The sequence below is a fragment of the Glycine soja genome, chromosome 16 (assembly GCF_004193775.1).
Source record: "Glycine soja cultivar W05 chromosome 16, ASM419377v2, whole genome shotgun sequence".
NCBI lineage: Eukaryota > Viridiplantae > Streptophyta > Magnoliopsida > Fabales > Fabaceae > Glycine > Glycine soja.
In genome coordinates, this window is record NC_041017.1 from 34,952,451 (window position 1) to 34,972,462 (window position 20,012).

The 20,012-nt window shown below is 32.7% G+C and overlaps 2 protein-coding genes across 2 annotated transcripts; both read right to left on the bottom strand.

The window, feature by feature from the left end:
• Nucleotides 1-170: 170 nt before the first annotated feature.
• Nucleotides 171-5,374, bottom strand: LOC114391262 (proline--tRNA ligase, chloroplastic/mitochondrial-like). Its single transcript, XM_028352328.1, has 11 exons — nucleotides 4,987-5,374; nucleotides 4,850-4,906; nucleotides 3,276-3,386; nucleotides 3,020-3,106; nucleotides 2,827-2,940; nucleotides 2,538-2,744; nucleotides 2,291-2,428; nucleotides 1,854-2,015; nucleotides 1,525-1,724; nucleotides 752-835; nucleotides 171-618 (listed from the first exon to the last, which is right to left on the bottom strand). The coding sequence occupies exons 1-11, from the start codon at nucleotides 5,323-5,325 to the stop codon at nucleotides 477-479; spliced, it is 1,641 nt and encodes a 546-aa protein (XP_028208129.1). The 5' UTR covers nucleotides 5,326-5,374; the 3' UTR covers nucleotides 171-476.
• Nucleotides 5,375-15,541: 10,167 nt separating this feature from the next.
• On the bottom strand, nucleotides 15,542-17,938 carry LOC114390164 (scarecrow-like protein 8). The gene has a single exon (XM_028350866.1). It carries the CDS (start codon nucleotides 17,767-17,769, stop codon nucleotides 15,796-15,798), a length of 1,974 nt encoding a protein of 657 aa, XP_028206667.1. The 5' UTR covers nucleotides 17,770-17,938; the 3' UTR covers nucleotides 15,542-15,795.
• Between the last annotated feature and the right edge of the window lie 2,074 nt (nucleotides 17,939-20,012).

Below are 20,012 nucleotides of genomic sequence, written 5' to 3' on the forward strand. Positions count from 1 at the left end.
GATGAGGATGATACAAAAGTGAAAAGTCCGAGTTGCCTATATCCATCCATTTGCAACATTTTAGTGGATTTCCTTTAACAAAGCAACAAAAAATATAGATATTATTTAAAAACAACAAGTCAAGGTATTAAGCTAAAGTTTTATTGCAAGAACATAAGCGGATGATACTCTTTCACGGAGGCAGAAAGTTACTAGTAAATAAGATAAATTATAACAAAGCATTCATAGATTACAGAGATTTCATCAAACTAAAGTAATAGAAATCCTTCAACATTTACCATCTCAATTATTTTTCTAAACAATGATAAATTGAAGTTCTGAATCAATATATTACGTGTTTTTTGTACTAACTTGCCTAAGTTAAAACAAGAAATTGACTATTCAAAAAAGTAAAAATTTAAACAAAAATTAAGTACAAGTACCCGCTTTGCAGATCATATTATTCGGGACTTCAAAGAATAAGAAACCTTGCAGATTTAGTAAGATTTGGCAAAAATAGCCACTTCTTCAGCAGGATTGCAGGTCATCAAGCACCTTTTAACCCCTTGTGGCTGTTCAAAAGGAAAACACCTAATTGTTGCTCCAGTCTCCTCTTTTACTGTTAACTCATCTTCATCACTGTAAAATTGTGTAAAGTTTTGATATCAGAGCTGTGAATTAATTATGTTCCTTGTCTAAACATCTTGGAAGGTACAATTTCAACATCAAAACATATTAATAGCAAAAAATTAAGCGGGGGGGGGGGGACAACCTTGCAGACCAAGGGCCCCTTGCCCATTTGCCTTGTGATATTGCTGCTTTAAGATCATCATATGTGCTCACATCTACAATATTACTGCAAGAGAAAAACCATGCATATCAATTTGACTGTTTGCCAGTGAAGCCAAGAACATGTGTGCAATTGAATCAGCATAACATGAAAACAAAAAATTAAAAAAATGAACCTTAATAACTTAAGGAAAGGCAAGAAGCCATTGAGTTTGACTGCATTAACCTTTTATTAGTCTATAATTTATATGATTTTATGGAAACCATTTGTAGGAAGTGGAACATTTTAATAAATATAGGAAACCCTCATTCCAATTGGTAGCCGATTTAGAAGAGATTAGAATAGTTATTGTCAACACCAAAGCATTAGAAACAGCTCTTGATGAAGTTCTAGTAGAGGGACTTGGTTTGGTCAGTACAGTAATACAAGGTGCAGATATCTTATTTAGAGGTAAGATCTGAACTTTGGCTAGAAGCCTAGAACCATACCAAACTCAAACCATATATTTGTTACTGAAGCCAAAATCAAGGCAAAAGTTTACCCGTGGAAATTATCCAAGCAAAGTACAACATTGTTTTGACAGAACCCAAGATTATGCATTTTGCTACCATTAACATTCTTCAATTCAGGAAAGATGATTAATGTGACTATTATCAATAAATAAATGAGATTATTTTGAAAAAATCAATTCAACGCATGTTAGACAAGGTTATGTTAAGGAGTTCCAGGCTAAAAGTAGCATTAAAGGAATGAACCTGTCTCGAAATGCAATTGCCCTTTCCAAAAGAGATGACTGTATTTCATCCAACTTGTCTTTAACATAAGCCTCCAAATTTAAAGGCTCCATAGAGATTCCAAACACTTTCCCTTGCTTCCCAGGGATATCTCTCCTGGATATCACCACACTTCCACTAGCCACATCACGAGGACCAATTTCAATTCTAAGAGGAACTCCCTAAATATGAAGTAAATGATATAAATATAATCAGACACTCAAACAGGATAAGATCCTGCAGCATGAGCCAAAGCAATGCGCATTATTTGGTCCCAGAAATTGAATTTCCATTCAAGTTTAAAAACAAACCTTCATTTCCCAGAAATTGAATTTCCATCCAGGAGTTCTTTGATCTGAGTCGTCAAGTTTAACTTTAATCCCAGATCTTTGAAGAACATCTTTTACAGATGATGCTGCATTTAGAACTGCCTCTTTTTCATCATCCTTCTTCCAAATGGGTACAATTACCACCTAACCAGGCAACACACACCATGATTTTGTCAAAAATGAAAAACTTATAATTTATTTAAATTACAATATAAAAGTACAGGCATGGAACATAATCCTGTATCTGCATGTAGGAGTTTGGACTTCGGAGTAGAAGAGTCTTTTTCATTTTAAGTAAGCATTCCCTTTATTTTCATATTTGCCTGACCAAGGAGCAAAGTATTCCAACTTTCAACAGCAAAATTTAACTAATGGTGTCTACACATCAAGGTTAAGACATCAATAGCATCCAAATGTACCTGTATTGGTGCAATCTTTGGGGGAAGCATTAGGCCTGCGTCATCTCCATGTGTCATGATGATACCACCAACAAAACGTGTACTAATTGCCCATGATGTCTGCCAAACATATTCCCTTAACCCATTTTCATCTGTGAACTGCACAAGAACACATTTTGATCAACTGCATCCTCATTAAAAGGATTATATTAATATTTAAAAGAAAAAAAAAAAAAAATATATATATATATATATAAGTACATCAGACCTGTGTTCCAAAGGCACGGGCAAAGTTTTGCCCAAGGTTATGACTGGTTCCTGCTTGTAATGCTTTCTTATCACCCATCATAGCCTCAATCGTATAGGTCTTGCAAGCACCGGCAAATGTTTCCACTTTAGATTTTCGACCTGTAATAACTGGTATTGCAGCTTGCTCATACGCAAATCTGGTATAGATGTCAATCATCTGTATAGCCTGCAGTTGAACAGAATATCGTCACTAAGATTATGCAATTATACTAGTAAAGATTTATCATCTTGACAGAAAAGATGTGGACCTCTTTTTCTGCCTCTTCTAGAGTTGCATGAGCAGTATGTCCTTCTTGCCAAAGAAATTCAAGAGTTCTCACAAATGGTTTAGTGCGCATCTCCCATCTTGTCACGTTTGCCCACTGAAAGCAAGTTAGAAAAATTGTCCCATCATTCAACAAAGCAAGTTCTTGCTCACAAATAAACTCTCAACAGCATTACCTGATTAATCATGAGAGGAAGATCACGGTAGCTATGGATCCATTGAGTAAACATATGATTCACAATGGTTTCACTTGTAGGCCGAACCTGCCACAGCCTCAACAAGTGCAAAATTCAAAGACAAAACCTTAGGTCACAGCTTTTCAATCAATATTACAGATGATTAATCACTTCAATTCATCTCATATATCACAACAAACACCGAAAAACACACACATGAAAGCAGTTGTAACAAACAACTGAAGAGCATACATACCACGAGTTTCTCTTCAAGTTCCTTTCCACCCCCAATTGTAACTAGTGCTAACTCAGGACTAAAACCCTCAACATGACTTGCTTCTTTCTCTATAAATGAGTATGGGATAAACTGCAGAACAGATTTAAAAAAAGCATCAAAATGATAGTACAATAATTTCATATTGTGGGCACATTCTTATATGCCCCATTATCAAGATTTCACTTTGCAGAGCCATTAGTTTTTGACATCAAATTTAATATCGGCACACTGGTAATAAACATTCCAACTCCAACCCCTTCACAATCATTCTCTCAACTATTAATGATACAATAGAAATACTTGCATAAATTTTAGACAAATATATCACTAAGGAAACATTTAAAAGAGCTTATACTGAGTTTATTTTGACTCATGAAAGTGGCATAGGACGGGGAAACGTTGGGGTAAACAATTTAATTTAGGCAGCGTTAGGATAAATTTTTCAGTAAGCACTTATAGAAGAAGAAAATATGAAAGTAAAATGAACTAAGTCTTAAATCAACTTATATACTTCTATAGAAAATCGTTCACTTTAGGTTCTCCAAAAGCTGGTTTTAAATTATGCTTAAGTTAATTTTAACTTACGGAAAGAGCTTAATTTTACCTTTTCTTATAACTATTTCTGGAAAAAAAAATTTACCTCAAGTCACACGGTTTAAATATCTTGGGTCTGTAATACAGGATGATGGGGAAATTGAAGGGGATGTGAATCATCGCATTCAAGCAGGATGGATGAAATGGAGAAAAGCATCGGGGGTGTTATGTGATACAAAGGTATCGATCAAGTTAAAGGGAAAGTTTTATCGGACTGCGGTAAGACCGGCGATTTTGTACGGAACAGAATGTTGGGCGGTCAAGAGCCAACATGAGAATAAAGTAGGTGTAGCGGATATGAGGATGTTGCGGTGGATGTGTGGTAAGACTCGACAGGATAAAATTAGAAACGAAGCTATTAGAGAGAGGGTTGGAGTAGCGCCTATTGTAGAGAAGATGGTGGAAAATAAACTTAGGGGGTTTGGGCATGTAGAGAGAAGACCGGTAGACTCTGTAGTGAGGAGAGTAGACCAAATGGAGAGAAGACAAACAATTCGAGGCAGAGGAAGACCCAAAAAGACTATAAGAGAGGTTATAAAAAAAGATCTCGAAATTAATGGTTTGGATAGAAGTATGGTACTTGATAGAACATTATGGCGGAAGTTGATCCATGTAGCCGACCCCACCTAGTGGGATAAGGCGTTGTTGTTGTTGTTGTTGTTGTTAGATGTAGGTGGGGAATTCGAACCCATGACCTCTCCCTCCCTTCCTTCACCCTTAAGCCCTCCCTTCCCTTCTCCTTTCACGCTTAAAAGGGCTTTAAGGAAAGTCATAAGCCACTTCAAAAAGTTCACATCAGCTCTTTAAAAAATACGCATTTTCCATAAGCTCGTATCAATAAGCTTCACGCAGTGAAGCTTGTATAAGCTTATATCAATAAGTCCTTAATTAAACTGTTTAACCAAAGACACCCTAATCCAATAAATAATCATTAATTAATTATGGTTGTTAACTTTTACCTGCGGAAAATACATGTTACTATGTCCGGTCTCCTTGAACTTCACATTCAAATACTCCTGCGCACACAGAAACAAATAAATGAAAACTACACAAATTGAAAAGAAAAAGGACACGTGGCGAGAATTTGAGAAGGAACCTGAATGGCTTCCCAAATGGCGTAACCGTAGGGACGAATAACCATGGTGCCGCGAACCGGACCGTAATCGGCCAACTCAGCATTGGCTATGATATCGAGGTACCACGCATTAAAGTCCTGTGACCTTGGCGTTATGACTCGCTCGGTGACTCGGTTCTTCGAGTTCTCAACTCGGTCCTGGGTCTCCGCCGCCGAGCTCTGGGCCGAGAACGACGCCGCGAGTGACCATGGAAGGGGGTGGTGGCGCCGCCTCAGAATCGCCGGGGAGCGGCGAGAGATGACGGCGGAAGAGGGCGGGGAGAAGAGGTGGGTGAAAGAGGTCAGCCTGAGAGACAACATTTGCGGCTTTGAAGCAGAGTGCGAAAGAGAAAGAGACTCAAGATGAGGTTTTGGTTTCATGAGGTTTTATTTACAACATTATTATTAAAATAAATAAATAAATAAAGGGATTTGCTAACTAAATTTCCTTAAAATACATATTCTTAACTTCTAAAAAATATGCATGTTGACAAACCTCATAAATAGATAAATAAGAGGAAAAAGCTAGCAAACCTCATAAATAAATAAATAAGAGGGGCTTCACTTGCTTTAAGACTATTTAATATTTTAATTTATATGTAAAATAACTTCAAAATGACTATCATCTTAATATGCATATTTCCTCGATAAATTATTCCCATAAAGTACTGGTTATCCTATTCTTATTATAATAACACGAATAAATTAGTTTAGTTATTCATAAATTGTGATATTAAATTGATTACATTTTTTTTTCAATATAAGATATTAAGGGTGATTTTGGTAGAGGTGAAATGATAAGAAATGAAAGTAAAAAAAAATAAAATATTTGAATTAAAATAAAATATAGACGTGTGTGATGCACACTAAATTTTAAAATTTTTCACTCAAATTTAGTCAAAGATGAAATGAATCAAGCAGTGTCTAAGAGGATTACATTTTACTCTAGATTCCAAAATATAAAATAAATGTCGGATTTTTTTTAAAAAAAAATATTTTATTTATTTATTTATTATTCACAAAGTTCATATTATATTAATTACTCATTTATCAATTATACATTTACTTATCTCTTAATCTCTAAATAGGTTACACATAAAAATAGAAAATTCTATAATTCACGAACTACTTTTTTGATGTGGATAATTACGAATTACTAACTTCTCACATTAATAAATTAATAAATTTTAAAATAATTAATCAAATAGTGATTTTAGTTTAAATATTTGAAAATGCATACTAATAATGTGTTACATAAATAGTCATAATAATATTTATATATTTAATAATAAAATTTACTCATTAAAATTCAAGAATTTTTCCTTCTCCTTTAATAATATATTTTACTTTTTTAATTAAAATTCCATTGTATATTAAAATTTTGTTTTTTCTTCGTTATTACCCAACTCATTAGTCTTTCTGGTTCCTTTATGTAATTATAACATTTGACACTTTTCCAAAATGTATTAAAAGTCACATATATAACATTTTTCATGCCTACCATTGAACACATTTTTTAAAAAAGTAGAACGCAAACAATCATACCAGAATGAAGGTTACCAATACATACTCAATGAATAACAATACCTACACCATATGTATATATAAAAGAAGAGAATTAAAAAGATATTATTTCCTTCTTTCATTCCCTAGGGGTGTTATTAACAATCATCATTAATGCAACATGGAGAATGAAGAGTCACAAAGTTATTGAGAAGATAAATGTACTTGATTCCAATACATGTGTGCACCTTAAATGATTTCATTAAAAAAAATAATTTTTTTATTATCAGCCATTATAATAAATTTCCTGTCATATCCTCATTTTAGGCGGGAAAATGATTATGCAACACTTCCTTCCTTTTATATATAAGGATTCACTTTTTAGTAAATCTTTTTACAAATATTCACATACAGAAAAGTGTCATATAAATTATAATAATGCATCACCGTATATTACATTACGTGACAGACAAAAAAAAATTAAAATTAACTCAGTAGAAATTATGTAACTTATTTCAATATCTCCTTATCACAAATATCTGAACACAAGATATTCCGTTATGACACATAAAACATCACTAGTAGAAAGTCATAAGTTTCGGTAAATATAAAAAACTTAAAAAAAAACAAATTATCCAAGAAAAATGAGAATACGAATTAATTTGAAAAAAAAAATTAAAGGGGCAGAGAGCAAAATCCCACATGGCCACACAAATGAGAGGACAAAACAATAAAAGGTTCTGTTTTGTTTTTTCTTTTCAAAACACACTTGTGAGTTTAGGTTGTGGTTTAGTGGGACCAATATCTAGAGTAAAGGCCCATATAGTTGAAAGGCCCAAAAGTTTGAAAGGTTATGGAGCTGAAAGCCTACATGACCACGTTGGCCAAGTATTTTTTTATATATAAAAAAAATAAGTTAGATGCTAACCAAGGTTAAGATTAGAATTTAGAAGTGATATAATCATATAAAATTAATTTAATTCAATAAAAATCTGAAAAAAAAATGATGTAATCAACTATTATTATGTAAACTTCGAATATCTCTTAAAGAGATTGATTTTTTGTTTTATTCATATATATGAAGCTGAGAATTAAATTTCTGATCTTTTATTTAAAGTACAAAATTATCTGTCTAACTATATATGCCATACTTGATTAATTAGATGCATATACTTTTGTATGGAAAATTGATCATTATGAGACAGGCTAATTAACGGTGAAATAAAAAAATAAAAAAAAACTCAGTGCCAGCTATGTGGCTGATGTTACTGTAATATATATCACTTTTTCCCTCATTTTTCTTTATAAAAGAAAAAAAGCTTAAATAATTAGATGGTCGATCGTAATGAATATGCCTAATACATTTCTAATTGATTTGATTAATTACCATACTCTACCTCAAATAAATTGGTAGTTAGTAACCAGCCAACTTAAGTTGAGGAGAAAAGGCTCACAGTATTCTTTTTGCAGCTATCAACTTCATACCCTTGCATGTCCTGCTAATCAACTGTAGTTCATGGCCAATCCTATGAACCAGAAAAAGAGAGGGCATAATAATAATAATAATAATAATAATAATAATAATAATAATACAAAGTGACAATATGTAGATGGACTATATATTGTAGTGTAATGAACTATATTGTAGATTTTACGTACTACCTAAGTACCTAGTGTAAATTATTTTGATATATTTAAGAATTTGTTTCATGAACATATCATGAAAAAGCTACAAAAAAGACTGAAAAAGGGGTGTGAAAAAACAATTACTCTAGCTGTGAATTCTCTTGTTGTCCTGTACCACATCTAGGCTATATGTCATCTTACCGTAAGTGTTTCAAACTATATGTCAATATCAAGATAATAAAAAGTTCTTTGTTGGGAGGACATATCCCATATAAGAATTAATCTTACACCTGAAAGATGTGAGGTTACAAATAAAATAAATTAAAAAATATAAAAATATGGATTGAGAGAAAACACTACTATTTTATTTTAAAATAATTATATTAAAACTAGAATTTATAGTTAGGATATTATTATACAAGTAGCCAGAGTTTGTGGGAAAACACATCAACTAAATAAATCATATGTAGATTAATCTTTACATTTCAAATGTGTAGGAGAACCTTGTAAAAAAAACTAATTCTAATTTTTGAATTACAAACATTAAGATATTTTGAAACATGTTATAAATTTTATCCTCGCGTATTATATTAAATTTTACTTCTATATTGATGTCAAATCAAAGAGTTTTAATTTTCTTGTTTATATGAGTTTCAGAAACTCTAATCATAAAAAAATCATAAGTCTATGTAAAATTAATTAGCTTAGATTTGATATATAATAAAATTTTATCCATGTTTATTACTTTAGCTTTAGATGGGTTGTCTTTCCCAGGAGATGAAATGTCTTTCTAGCCTAAACAACACCACTTTACATCATATCAAAAGTGGGGGAAAAAAATAATAAAACTTACAGCTTCGGTGCGTGTATTACGCATCTCTCTCTTTAAAATCATATCAAATGAATTTATTTAAATAAAAATTGCAATTTGTTTATTCTGCAGAATGCAGAAAAAGTATGTATACACATGTTAGACAATCGCAACCAAACATGCATGCACTTAATATATTCTAATTTTATGATAGATGTATTTTTCCCCAAAACAATAAACACATCTGATTGTATTATTTTGATATATATTAGTTATGGTGGCAATTATAAACCTCCTATAAGGTCAAATTACGAATGCAAAACAAGAAATATTTACTATGAATGCTCATATTTTTAATTAAAAAAATTAAATGAATTGAGTCAGCTTAAAAATTTATCAGGATTAAAGCATACCTCAAGAATAGTTATAAAACTATTAATTTCTTAATAGATTAAAAAATATACATGAATTCTTTAATAATTATGCCACAATTAAATAGTTTTTAATGTTATTCTTAAGTATTAACCACTCTAAAACACACACGGTAATAAAAATTTCTAAGGTTGTATAAAACACATAGATTAACTCTGGCTTTGTATGTTATCAACTTATGATGTTGCTGATGGCACCATGTTTGGGTTCCCTAGCTATCTCCTCTGTGTTCTACTGACTAAAGTGTTGATATCTTCAATGATAATAAAAAGAAAAGTGTTGATATCTTCACCACCACACGCTCTTCTGCGCTTCCAAGATTTCTTACGCAAACAAGTTGGCATTTATTGTTCCAACTACAAATTTATTCATAGCAGATTCTTATATCTTAATTTAAACAATTATATTTCCAGTTAAATCACTCTTATTAAATGTTGCTCTATTGTATATAAACAGACAGCGTCTCTACACAAATCAGAAAAATGTAATATTTTTTTTTACACATCACATGTATTATTTATTAAAGATAATCTTATTTTTTTACTTAAATATTTAATATAGTTTTAATTATATTTAAAATTCAAACTCTAAGACTATTAAATTAGAATAACGTTTACCAATTATTCATATGCTCAATATATTTTATACCACTTTCATGTGTAGGGTATATTTTTTATTTGTTGCCACCATCAATAATTTAAACAACACAAGACAAACATGGAGTATAACACAGACTTTAAATAATATTTTTTATTCGTTGCAACATGGTAGTGACTAATATGGCCATTTTTTATGTTTTTTTTTCTTCCAAAATTCTATTATTGATCAGCATCACCTATTCTCCCATGCTTTTATGTTGTACTATCCACTGTTTGTTTTGTAAAGATTTTTTTTAAAAAAAAAGAAGATTCCGTTGTTCCAGCCATAAATTTGTCCTGAACAACAACATATGACAGATGTTTGATAAAAATTAGAATTAATCCTTCTAAGAATCAAAAGTCTTTAGAAGTGACCCAACAATATGACTCTTCTGACGGAAAGTTGATCATGTAAGGTTAACAGCTTTTCGAAACAATTTCTACGGTTCATAGTCAAAAGTATATAAAATTTGTTCACCGAGTAAAGTGCAACAACTATTTTAAAATACCTTTAATTTACTTTTAACATAAAAATAAATCGTAATTAATCAATCAAATCTCTCCAAATTAATTATTAATAAATTCGTGTTAAATTTTTAATTATTATTTATAATAAATTTGTCTAGTTTAAATACAATTATCTCTCATGAAAAATAAACTATAAAATAAAAAAAATTGTAGTGAAAGTCTCATATGACATGATGAAAGAGTCATAAAAAAAGAAATAGAACATATTAAAGTCTCACATCAATTCCAAATTATAAAAGAGTCCTGAGAAAAAAATAGAATATATTAAAATTTCACATCAAATAAAAATTATACTCAAATAAATTATATAAGTAAGAAATAATAATATATGTGTAGAAAATTCACATTTAAAAACCGACAAAGTTATGTGGAGAGAAGTAAAACTCTTTGCAGCTTTATTATCATTAAAGAAGTTGAAGGTAGGTTAATACTAATATTTCATCATCTTTATAAGGTTTTGACTTTTCTGCCTCATCGAACTTCGAAGTCCCCTCCCTTTTTCAGTGACAGAGGTAGTCAGGTAGGCTTCTTCCCCCGCTTTTGGGTGACATGTTGCTCATTATCATTTTAGACCATCAAATCCAACATTCTTTGGTCATCATTGATTTTTTTTTTCTCATTTTTTTTCCCATCATTGCTCCTACCTTACTAGTACCATCATAATTTTAGCTAATTAATTTGTGATTACCTCAATCAAAACGAATCTTATTCTTCACCACAGTGTACCCAATTTTTCTCCTCCACCATATCAAATGCATTTAACTAGTGTTATTAATGTCATATTTATACTCCTTCGCCACTTCTTTGCCAGCTTTTATTATTGTGTGGTATTTGCCCCCCCCTCTTGAAATTTTAGGTTTTTTGATATTTATTGTTTACCTTTAGCTATTATTGTTTATGCCCACTATTACTTCCTCGGTATCGTTTTGCATTTATAGCCATGTTGTATAAAGATACAATGGCAGTGGAAATTTAATTTACACTTTAACCAAATTGTCCTTCTCAGAATAATTGTATGAATGAATTGTCTTTCACAAATGATATTCAATATACTACCATTTATTTGGAAATCTTGGAGTTTTATTACCATAATTCCACTAATATAATAACGGATTCAATAGCCCGTGTGAGAAGAAAGACTATATATTAAAGGGAAATGTTTTTTTATAAATAAAAGTAAATCAATTTTTTTTCTTTGTGATTTTTTGAAAAATAAAATAAAATGCATATATATGAAGAAGTACAAAGTGAAAGAAAAGATATTTAATATTAATATGATGTTAATTATTTAATGTTTAAACAGTTAATTAAAAGAGTTGAGCCCCTATCCAGAAGAAATATGTTTTTCGAATTTGAACAAAGTTTAAACTTTAGACCCACAGTAATAATGCCTGGTTGAAAATCCTTTGAAAAGATACGTCTAAGAAAAAATTGATTCCTGAAAAACGATTAGAAAGATCAACAAATTTTTTCCCTTTTACAACATTAAAAAATTAATAAATTTTCATGTGTCTGAATGGTGAACCCATGCATTTTTATTTTTTTTTAAAGAAAGACTTTGAACTTTGAAGCTTCAACTTTCAACAGAACCCCTTTTGGAGTATTTCCACTTCAAAAGTAAACCGTACTCACAACAATCGAAAAATGATAAGCCAAAATTTCTTTACATTTAAGTGTTCTCCTATCCCAGTGGGAGAAAAAAGGTGTTCTCCTATTTAGATTAAAGGTAAATAAAATTTTGATACCAATAATTAGTAATAAATAAAATTCTCTGTTCGTAACAAAAAAAATATGGTGTTGTGCATTCGTTATTTCCAGTCAAATGATAAGGATATAGTTATAAGGTAAGAAATCATGCTATAACATTTATTTCATTTAAAAGAGTGACAAATTGATTTATTAAAAATTTAAAAGAAATAAATAAGGTATCATCATGCGGGAGATTTATTAAAATAATATATTTTTAAAATCAAATTACTAAAATAATGTTGTTCTAAAACATGCACTGTTAAATTAGGTACTAATGAAACTAGTATCCCATAATAAGATAAATTTAAATTTAAATTTTTTCTAAGAGGAACATCATATTTAATACTATGTGATAGCATCTCCAATATGATTATCTCTTGTAGCAAAATAAAATAAAACAAATACTATTGAACTTGGGACAAAAACAATTTTTGCAAGCTACTACAAATTATTTTGATGTTTGTAAATGGTCAGAAAATCATTTTAACTGCTATATATACTTCTAGGGGTTAAGGACAACAAAAATGCATGTTTTTTGCAAAAACACAAATCTACTTTAGTAACATATTTCTATACTGGTATCTACTCAAGTCGATGAGATATACCTGACACACCCAAATTGAATACTCCCTATGCACCCAGGCCGAATACCCCCTTTGGCCATTATGCACATATGTCGTACAATATGTCTTGATAGTAATAGATGCGACTAACGGATACCATTCAATCATGATTATCATCAATAAACCTATTAAAGGGTAATTACTGAATTAGAAGTACCTAAACATGATTAGGAAGTATATTACACAATTGATAATCAAAACGTGTAGGCCTATAGGCTCCAAGCCCAATAAAATCAGTATAAAAAGGGGTGAAATCCTAGATAAAGTCTTTTATCCATTCTAAAATACTCATTATATACATTTAATAACTCTAAGTTGAACTTTCACTTAAGCATTGAAATATCTTTTACAGGTATTTTTATCATTTTTCCAGACAATCAGGCACCCAAGATTTAAACAAGGAACTATAGAAAGAAGATCCTTCGATACGGAAGAAAAGAAAATCCTTTGTCACGATAAAAGACCCTTCAACAGCACAATGATAGGTATTCCTTCTATCCGATCCATCTGTGATACAAAAATTTCAAAGCATCATCATCATTATTATTATTATTATTATTATTATTATTATTATTATTATTATTATTAACTTGTTTTTAAAAGAGTACTATTATTTTGGTAAGTCTCCCTCTATCATGCATTGACAAATTGCAAGAACCAGCAACTCGAAATTTTGTGGTGATTTTACCTAGCGAAATCAATGGAAACAAATTTAACGTTGCACTGTTACAGAATCAGCAAACCTATGCTCGTGACATTCCATCTTATCTAATGCAGCGTAATACCTTTCTTACTCTGCATTTTTTATCTTTCTAAAAAAAATTCCCTTTCTTTTTCCCTTTGATTAAGTTTATCTTTTTATACTACAAACAAATTGTGAATTACATAAAGCAATTGTGAGAATATAAGGTGAGGACTTAGGGCTAGCTCACTAATACGACAAAAAGGTAGAACCAACATGACTAGTGAAGAACACTGATCGAACACAAAGTAGCTGAGACATTGTTCAGTTCACCACCAAGTGCAATAAACGATTTCTATAAATAGTAATTCACCTTTTTCATTTGTTACGCATTTTTCTGAAATTTTTAACCAATCATAAAAGGCAGATAATGATTAGTTTTTTTCATATATAAAAGTTTTCTTTTACAGTAGTATAAAATCTCAAAGACATTTATTTAAACATACTCGAGATGTGGACAACCAGTCCCACAGGTGTTTTTATAAAGTGACGTTTTTATAAAGTGATATCTCAATTTTTTTTCATAATCAAAATTTCAGGGACAGAAGAAGACTCCCTAGCTAGTATAAGGTAGGAAAAGCTGCTAAGTTTAAATAAGACTTGTAGAGAAGTGATTATTTCAGCATGCAATCTCTAATGTATAAAAGACTTTATCTTATTCTATTTGACCAATCTTTTTAAGATTAATAGCATATTAAAAGTGATGTTAAATATGTCCATGTAATAATATTTTCACTACGATTATTCGAACATACAATCTCTCATATGTATGACGCGTGATTTTACGAGGAATAAATCATCTACAACTTGCAATTTAATGACGTGCGTAATAAACGTGAAAATAAAACGTTACCACAAGAAATTTTTGCATGTCTATATTTAACATAATTTTAGTTCTACTCAAGATAAAATCAAACACACCATAAGAGATATCTCAATTTCGAATCCCTCTCTACATATCCAACCATAAAATACACTTTCCAACTATCTTATACTTAGAAAGAAAGGAAAAAAAAACATCCTTTTATACACATCAATCCATTTTTACAGTTATGCTTAGTCAAACATTGCAAGAACGCTATATGTAACACTAAAATGTATAATAATAAAAACCTGAAGTACATCAGGCAAATATGAAATAGGTGATCTTTACTCTTTCGATTCTTATTGGATTGATGGGTCTAAAGTTTATTGACTCAAATGCTAAAAAATTCAATTCAAATACAAAATTATTATATAACTCATATTAAACTTAGAAAGCATGACACTTAATTACAGTAACAGTAACATGATTAAAATTTAAAAAGCTCAATTGATCAAACCAATACCCTAATAGCTCATTGGGCATCCATCATAGTCTTTATGTTTTTCGGTATCCATCATAATCTCGGTGCTTTTTCCGGTAGAAACAAAATCTTTAATACATGGTACAAAACGTAACGTTTCGCGTTATGAATCCATTTTTTTTTTTCCCTTTTCAAGTTTGGGACTCACAAGATCTGTAGCGTGAACTCCAAAACGAAACAAAGAATTGTAGAAGGAAGAATCGCGTCACTGAAAATCGCTTACAGAAAACACTTGTTGCAAATAACATCTTTAATATTTTAGAACACCTTACATATTTAGAAGCAGAATTGGATAACAGGGAAGTTCCAAGTCCAACTAAACCCCCAAAACTGCAGCCTAGAAGTGGAGCCCTCATTTGTCGGTAATGCGAGGGCAAACCAATCCATTGTATCACACACAAGTCAGCTATCTACCAAACACAAACCAACTCATTTCACACACCCAAGTGAAGATGATAAACCAAAAAAAAATAATGATAAAAAAGAAGAAGCATATTAGCTAGTACATAGACGAATCATCAATAAATGTAACATAAGTCTTCTCGGAATCCAAACACTTCTTTATTGGTTTTAGTTTGGTAGAACCAAGAGAAGGGACTTTCCTTGAGATTTTCTTTTCATCCTCTTATCATATAATTATAATAATAATAATAATAATAGTAATAATAATAATCATTTTCCAAATCTATGGCCTTTCCATTATCTCTAGATGACGTTAAAATATAGTAACAATGTGATATATAATAATATTCCGAACCAAATTAAAAAAAAAAAGGAAAAAAAGCGAGCCGAGTTAACGCCAAGCAGATGCGACCGTGAGTGTTCTTCCCATCCAACCAAAGCAAATCCCTCCGTTCTCTTCTTTTACAGTCAGTCCCGAGTTGACTCGGTTGTTGGCCGTGGTGAGTCGCGATTTTATTGACTCGGCCATGCTTTGACTCAGTGGTTTTAACTCGAACCCCGCCATGCTCATACGCGCGCGCCATTTTCCAAACACTTCACACCGTTCCACGCGATCTCTTCCTTCGCACGCCACCGAGTTATGCAATTTTCGACTCAGTCCCTCCTCGAGTCTGACTCGGTCTAGGTTGTTATTGTTATTTTCTCTCCCTGCAGTGGTGGCCTCAATGGACTCCAACAACGCGCCGTAATACGACAGCGTCTCCGCCACGCGCGCCAAAAACGGCGCCGTGTTCGCGTTTATCTCCTGCTCCACAATTGTCACCACGCGCGGCGCCAGACGCTTCACGCGACGCAGGAGCTCGTCCCGAGGATTCTCCGTGGAGACGCTCTCGTCGGGAATCTTGTTCAGGTTGAACGCGAAGTTCACCATGAGAACCTCGTCCGCTTCGCATCCCAGCGACTCGCGAGTCAACTCGGTGATTTTCTGGGTCGCGACGATCTTGAACTCGAACCTGATCCTCAGCTTCTCCGCGAGTAGACTCAGCATGTCTCCCACGGCGCGCACTCTCTCCTCGCCGCCGTTCTCCGCCACAGCCGCGATCTTCACCACCGCGTTCTGGTCACGCGCCGAGAGCGCGTTGAGGAGGTGCAAATACTGCTTTCCCTTTCCAATCTCAAAATCCACCACGCAGAACCTGTTATTCTCCGTTTTCTCCTCAAATGCGGCTTCCAGAATCGCGTAATTCGCCGCCATGAACCCTACCTTGAAGCACACTGAGTTATCCAAAAGCAGCTGAGACGACTCGGCGTGCTCCTTTCTGAAAAGCTCCGCCACCGGCGGAGGATGCTCCCCCGGATTCATCCTCGATTTCAACGCCGAAACCATGCAATCCGTTAACCTATCACTCCGGTTCACACCGTTCAACCGGTTGAGGATCTCCGCTGCAACATCATGTTTTCCTTCAACAATTGCAGATGCGGCTTCCATGAGAGTTTGCTTGGAGCATCCGGAAGCAGGCGAAGCCACGGAGGAAGAAGATGACGTGGATGACGTCGTCGACGAAGTGGGCGACGTGGTCGTCAAAACCGGTTTCTGAACCGGACCGGGACTGATTAAATTCTGATAAGTCTCGGACCACTCGCTCGTGGTTATCACAGACGCAGCATCTGCTTCTCCTTCTTCGTCGTTATCTTCCAGAAGCTGCTTCTCCAATTCAAGAAGCCTGTGGTCCATGATCTTCTTTTCCGGTTCAGATGACTGAACCTGAACCGGAACAGAAACAGGAGGAGAAACACGAACCCGGTTCTGGTTTGGTGGAAAACCCAAATTCGAGTTCCGGTAGCCGAAATTTGGGCCTGTCATGGGCACGGGCCCGTTGTTGGGGAGATTAATGGGCTGAGGGCGGAGCTGGTGAAGTAACGGAACACCAAAACGCTGCGTTTGGTTGGCATAAAGGTTTTGGCTTTGCAATTCAGGAACGGGAAAGTCCATATGGTTATGGGAGAAAGTGGTTCGGGGCTTAACGGTACGAAGCAGGAGGTTGGAGAGGACGTGGTTTGGGTTGTTGTTGGTTTGGTTGTAGGCTTGGAATTCGGTTAGGGTACGTTTACCGATTAGGGTTGGTGTTTGCCGTTGGGCGATCTGCGAGGAAGGATCTAGAAACATTGCGGGGAGGTTCTGTTGTTGTTGTTGTTGTTGTTGTTGTTGGGTTCGGTAGAGAGGGTGGAGGTTGTTGTTGGTGGCGGAGGCGGCGGCGTTGGGGTTGTTCATGCTGGCCGCCGGAATGGATCTGCCGCCGAAACCACCTACCCCGGCGAAAAACTCCGACGCACCACCGCCGCCAGGGAACCCCGACGAGGACATTCTAGGATTCGGCGAAGGAAGAAATAAGGAGCAAGCAAAGAAGAAGAAAAAACAGTTAAAAGGTTGTGTTTTTGTAGAAACGCATCAGAGAAAAAAAGAAAGAAAGAAAGAGAGAAAGAGAGAGAGAGAGAGTGTTTTGTTTTGGTTATGCGATGTGGTGGTTCTTATGGGGTTGAAATGATTCCTATGAATATAACGGGGAATGGCATGGCAAAGGGTTTTTTTTATTATAATTATTATTATAATAATAGTCCTACTTTTGGGGGTTTAAAATACGAGTGTGGAATGTTTCGCATCAGAGTCTGTACGCATTGAGATCGGGCCGTTGATTTGGTTTGAATTCCGAGATTCAGCAAGAATGGACGGTGATTAGAGAGAGGGTGTGTGTGGTGTTGTTATTATAATTAATAACGAACTTGAATTGTTGGCAATCCACGGCGCGTGAGACTAGCGAACACGCTACCTATGGGGCGCGTGTGAGAACGGATAAAGTGCGGATTTGGAATTGTGGCGTTATTGTTGTTGTTGTGAAACTTCTAAAAAATCAATGTAAATTGAAACATCTGATAAAGCGTTAGTTGTGTTTTTTAAGATGGAGATTGCGTTAATCAATCACTCTTTTTTATTTTTTAATTTTTTATATTCGATATTTGTTTTGTAGCTGAAGTTGAAAATACCAACGCCATTAAACTTGTTGAGGTATGATAATTATTTACCTAAAAGATTTATTGATAATGTTTCACACAAATCTCCTAATATACAATATGAATGTCTAGGCGAAATCTCGTAGCGATACAAGGGGATCAGACAAAAATAAACAACCCAAGAATAAAGATAATCAATAATATTCTTTTTTCCAAAGTTGAAGAACAAAATTCCTAACATTCTAAATGATATTATGTTAGTCATCAAAATTGTACATGATCATCGTTTTAACTAAACATTTGAATGAGTCAGATGAGCATTAAACCAATATAAAGAAAGCCTGACATAAAAACATATAAAATTATAAATAATTTATAATATTCTTTAACTAAATCTTTTAAAAAAAGATATTTTGAAATACATATTAAAATTACAACAATTTGTAAGTGCCGTTGGATTTATACATTATTTGATTTGGTTTTGCTTTGAAACGTGATATTAGATATTGCTTTAACATATATGATGTTTTTAATATTGTTATTGTAAAAGTTAGTAATAACTTTTAATTAATTTATGAATTGTAAATATTGCAAAAATAAAATAAATTATGAATCTATTGAATTAAATCTTATGTGTAAATAAAATAATCGGTATGAGTGCATGTATTATATACTTTATACGTTTATTACACTCGTTAGTTTAAGAATTTTATTATTTTTGTTTTAATTTTAAAAAATAATTTAATCTTTTTAATTTAAAAATAAATAAATCATCTCTTTTATCGTTTTTTCTTTCCAACCATATCTCTTTATTATTTTCTATTTTAAAAAATTCATCCGTTAACACATTATTGTTGCTACCTTTATTGTTGTTAGGATTGTTATTATTATTATCATTATAATATAAAATAAGTTTGGTGGTTAAGAAAGAGAAAAATATCAGATTTGATTCTTCATGCCAACAAAAATAAATAATTAACAATTTTCAATTTAAAAAATATTATTGTTATTATCATTATCACCATCATCATTGTTGCATATATATAAGTTTGACATAATCCTTGGGAAAGAATGAAAGGAAAACGGATGAAGGAGAAATCAACATTTTGAATCCTCTCAATTTACATTTCTAACATAAATAATGAATTAATATTTGTTGATAAAAAAAATCATCATTAATGTAAATACCACCACTATTATCATCGATTCTACCATCATCATCATTACAATCTTTATTATCACCTTCATTATCATTATTCTCATCGTCATTATTGTTTATCATCATTATTATTGTCAACTCCATTATTACTATTGTCACCGAGAGAAGGATACAATAATAATTAGAGAGAGAATGAAAATAGTTGTGACAAAGGATATTAGTTTTTTTTAAGAAAAAAAAGTAATAGGTATATATAATTGAAGTAGAAGAGATGTTGGTGATGAAATTTTTTTTAATCGTATCGAAAGCAACAATAATAGTGATGGTGGAGGGGAGATAGCAATAATGAAGACGGTAATAATAACAAAAGATTTAAATGAAAATAAAATAGAAGACAATAGAAAAAATGATGAAATGAGATTTTTTTTTAAATTAAAAAG

Bases quoted from the DNA above. Each gene is read 5' to 3' on its own strand.
- LOC114391262 (XM_028352328.1), bottom strand. From the start codon at position 5,325: ATGTTGTCTCTCAGGCTGACCTCTTTCACCCACCTCTTCTCCCCGCCC. The intron at 4,907-4,986 runs GTTCCTTCTCAA...CTGTGTGCGCAG, and splicing joins CCATTTGGGAAGCCATTCAG to GAGTATTTGAATGTGAAGTT. The intron at 619-751 runs GTTGTCCCCCCC...ACAATTTTACAG, and splicing joins AGGGGCCCTTGGTCTGCAAG to TGATGAAGATGAGTTAACAG.
- LOC114390164 (XM_028350866.1), bottom strand. From the start codon at position 17,769: ATGTCCTCGTCGGGGTTCCCTGGCGGCGGTGGTGCGTCGGAGTTTTTC.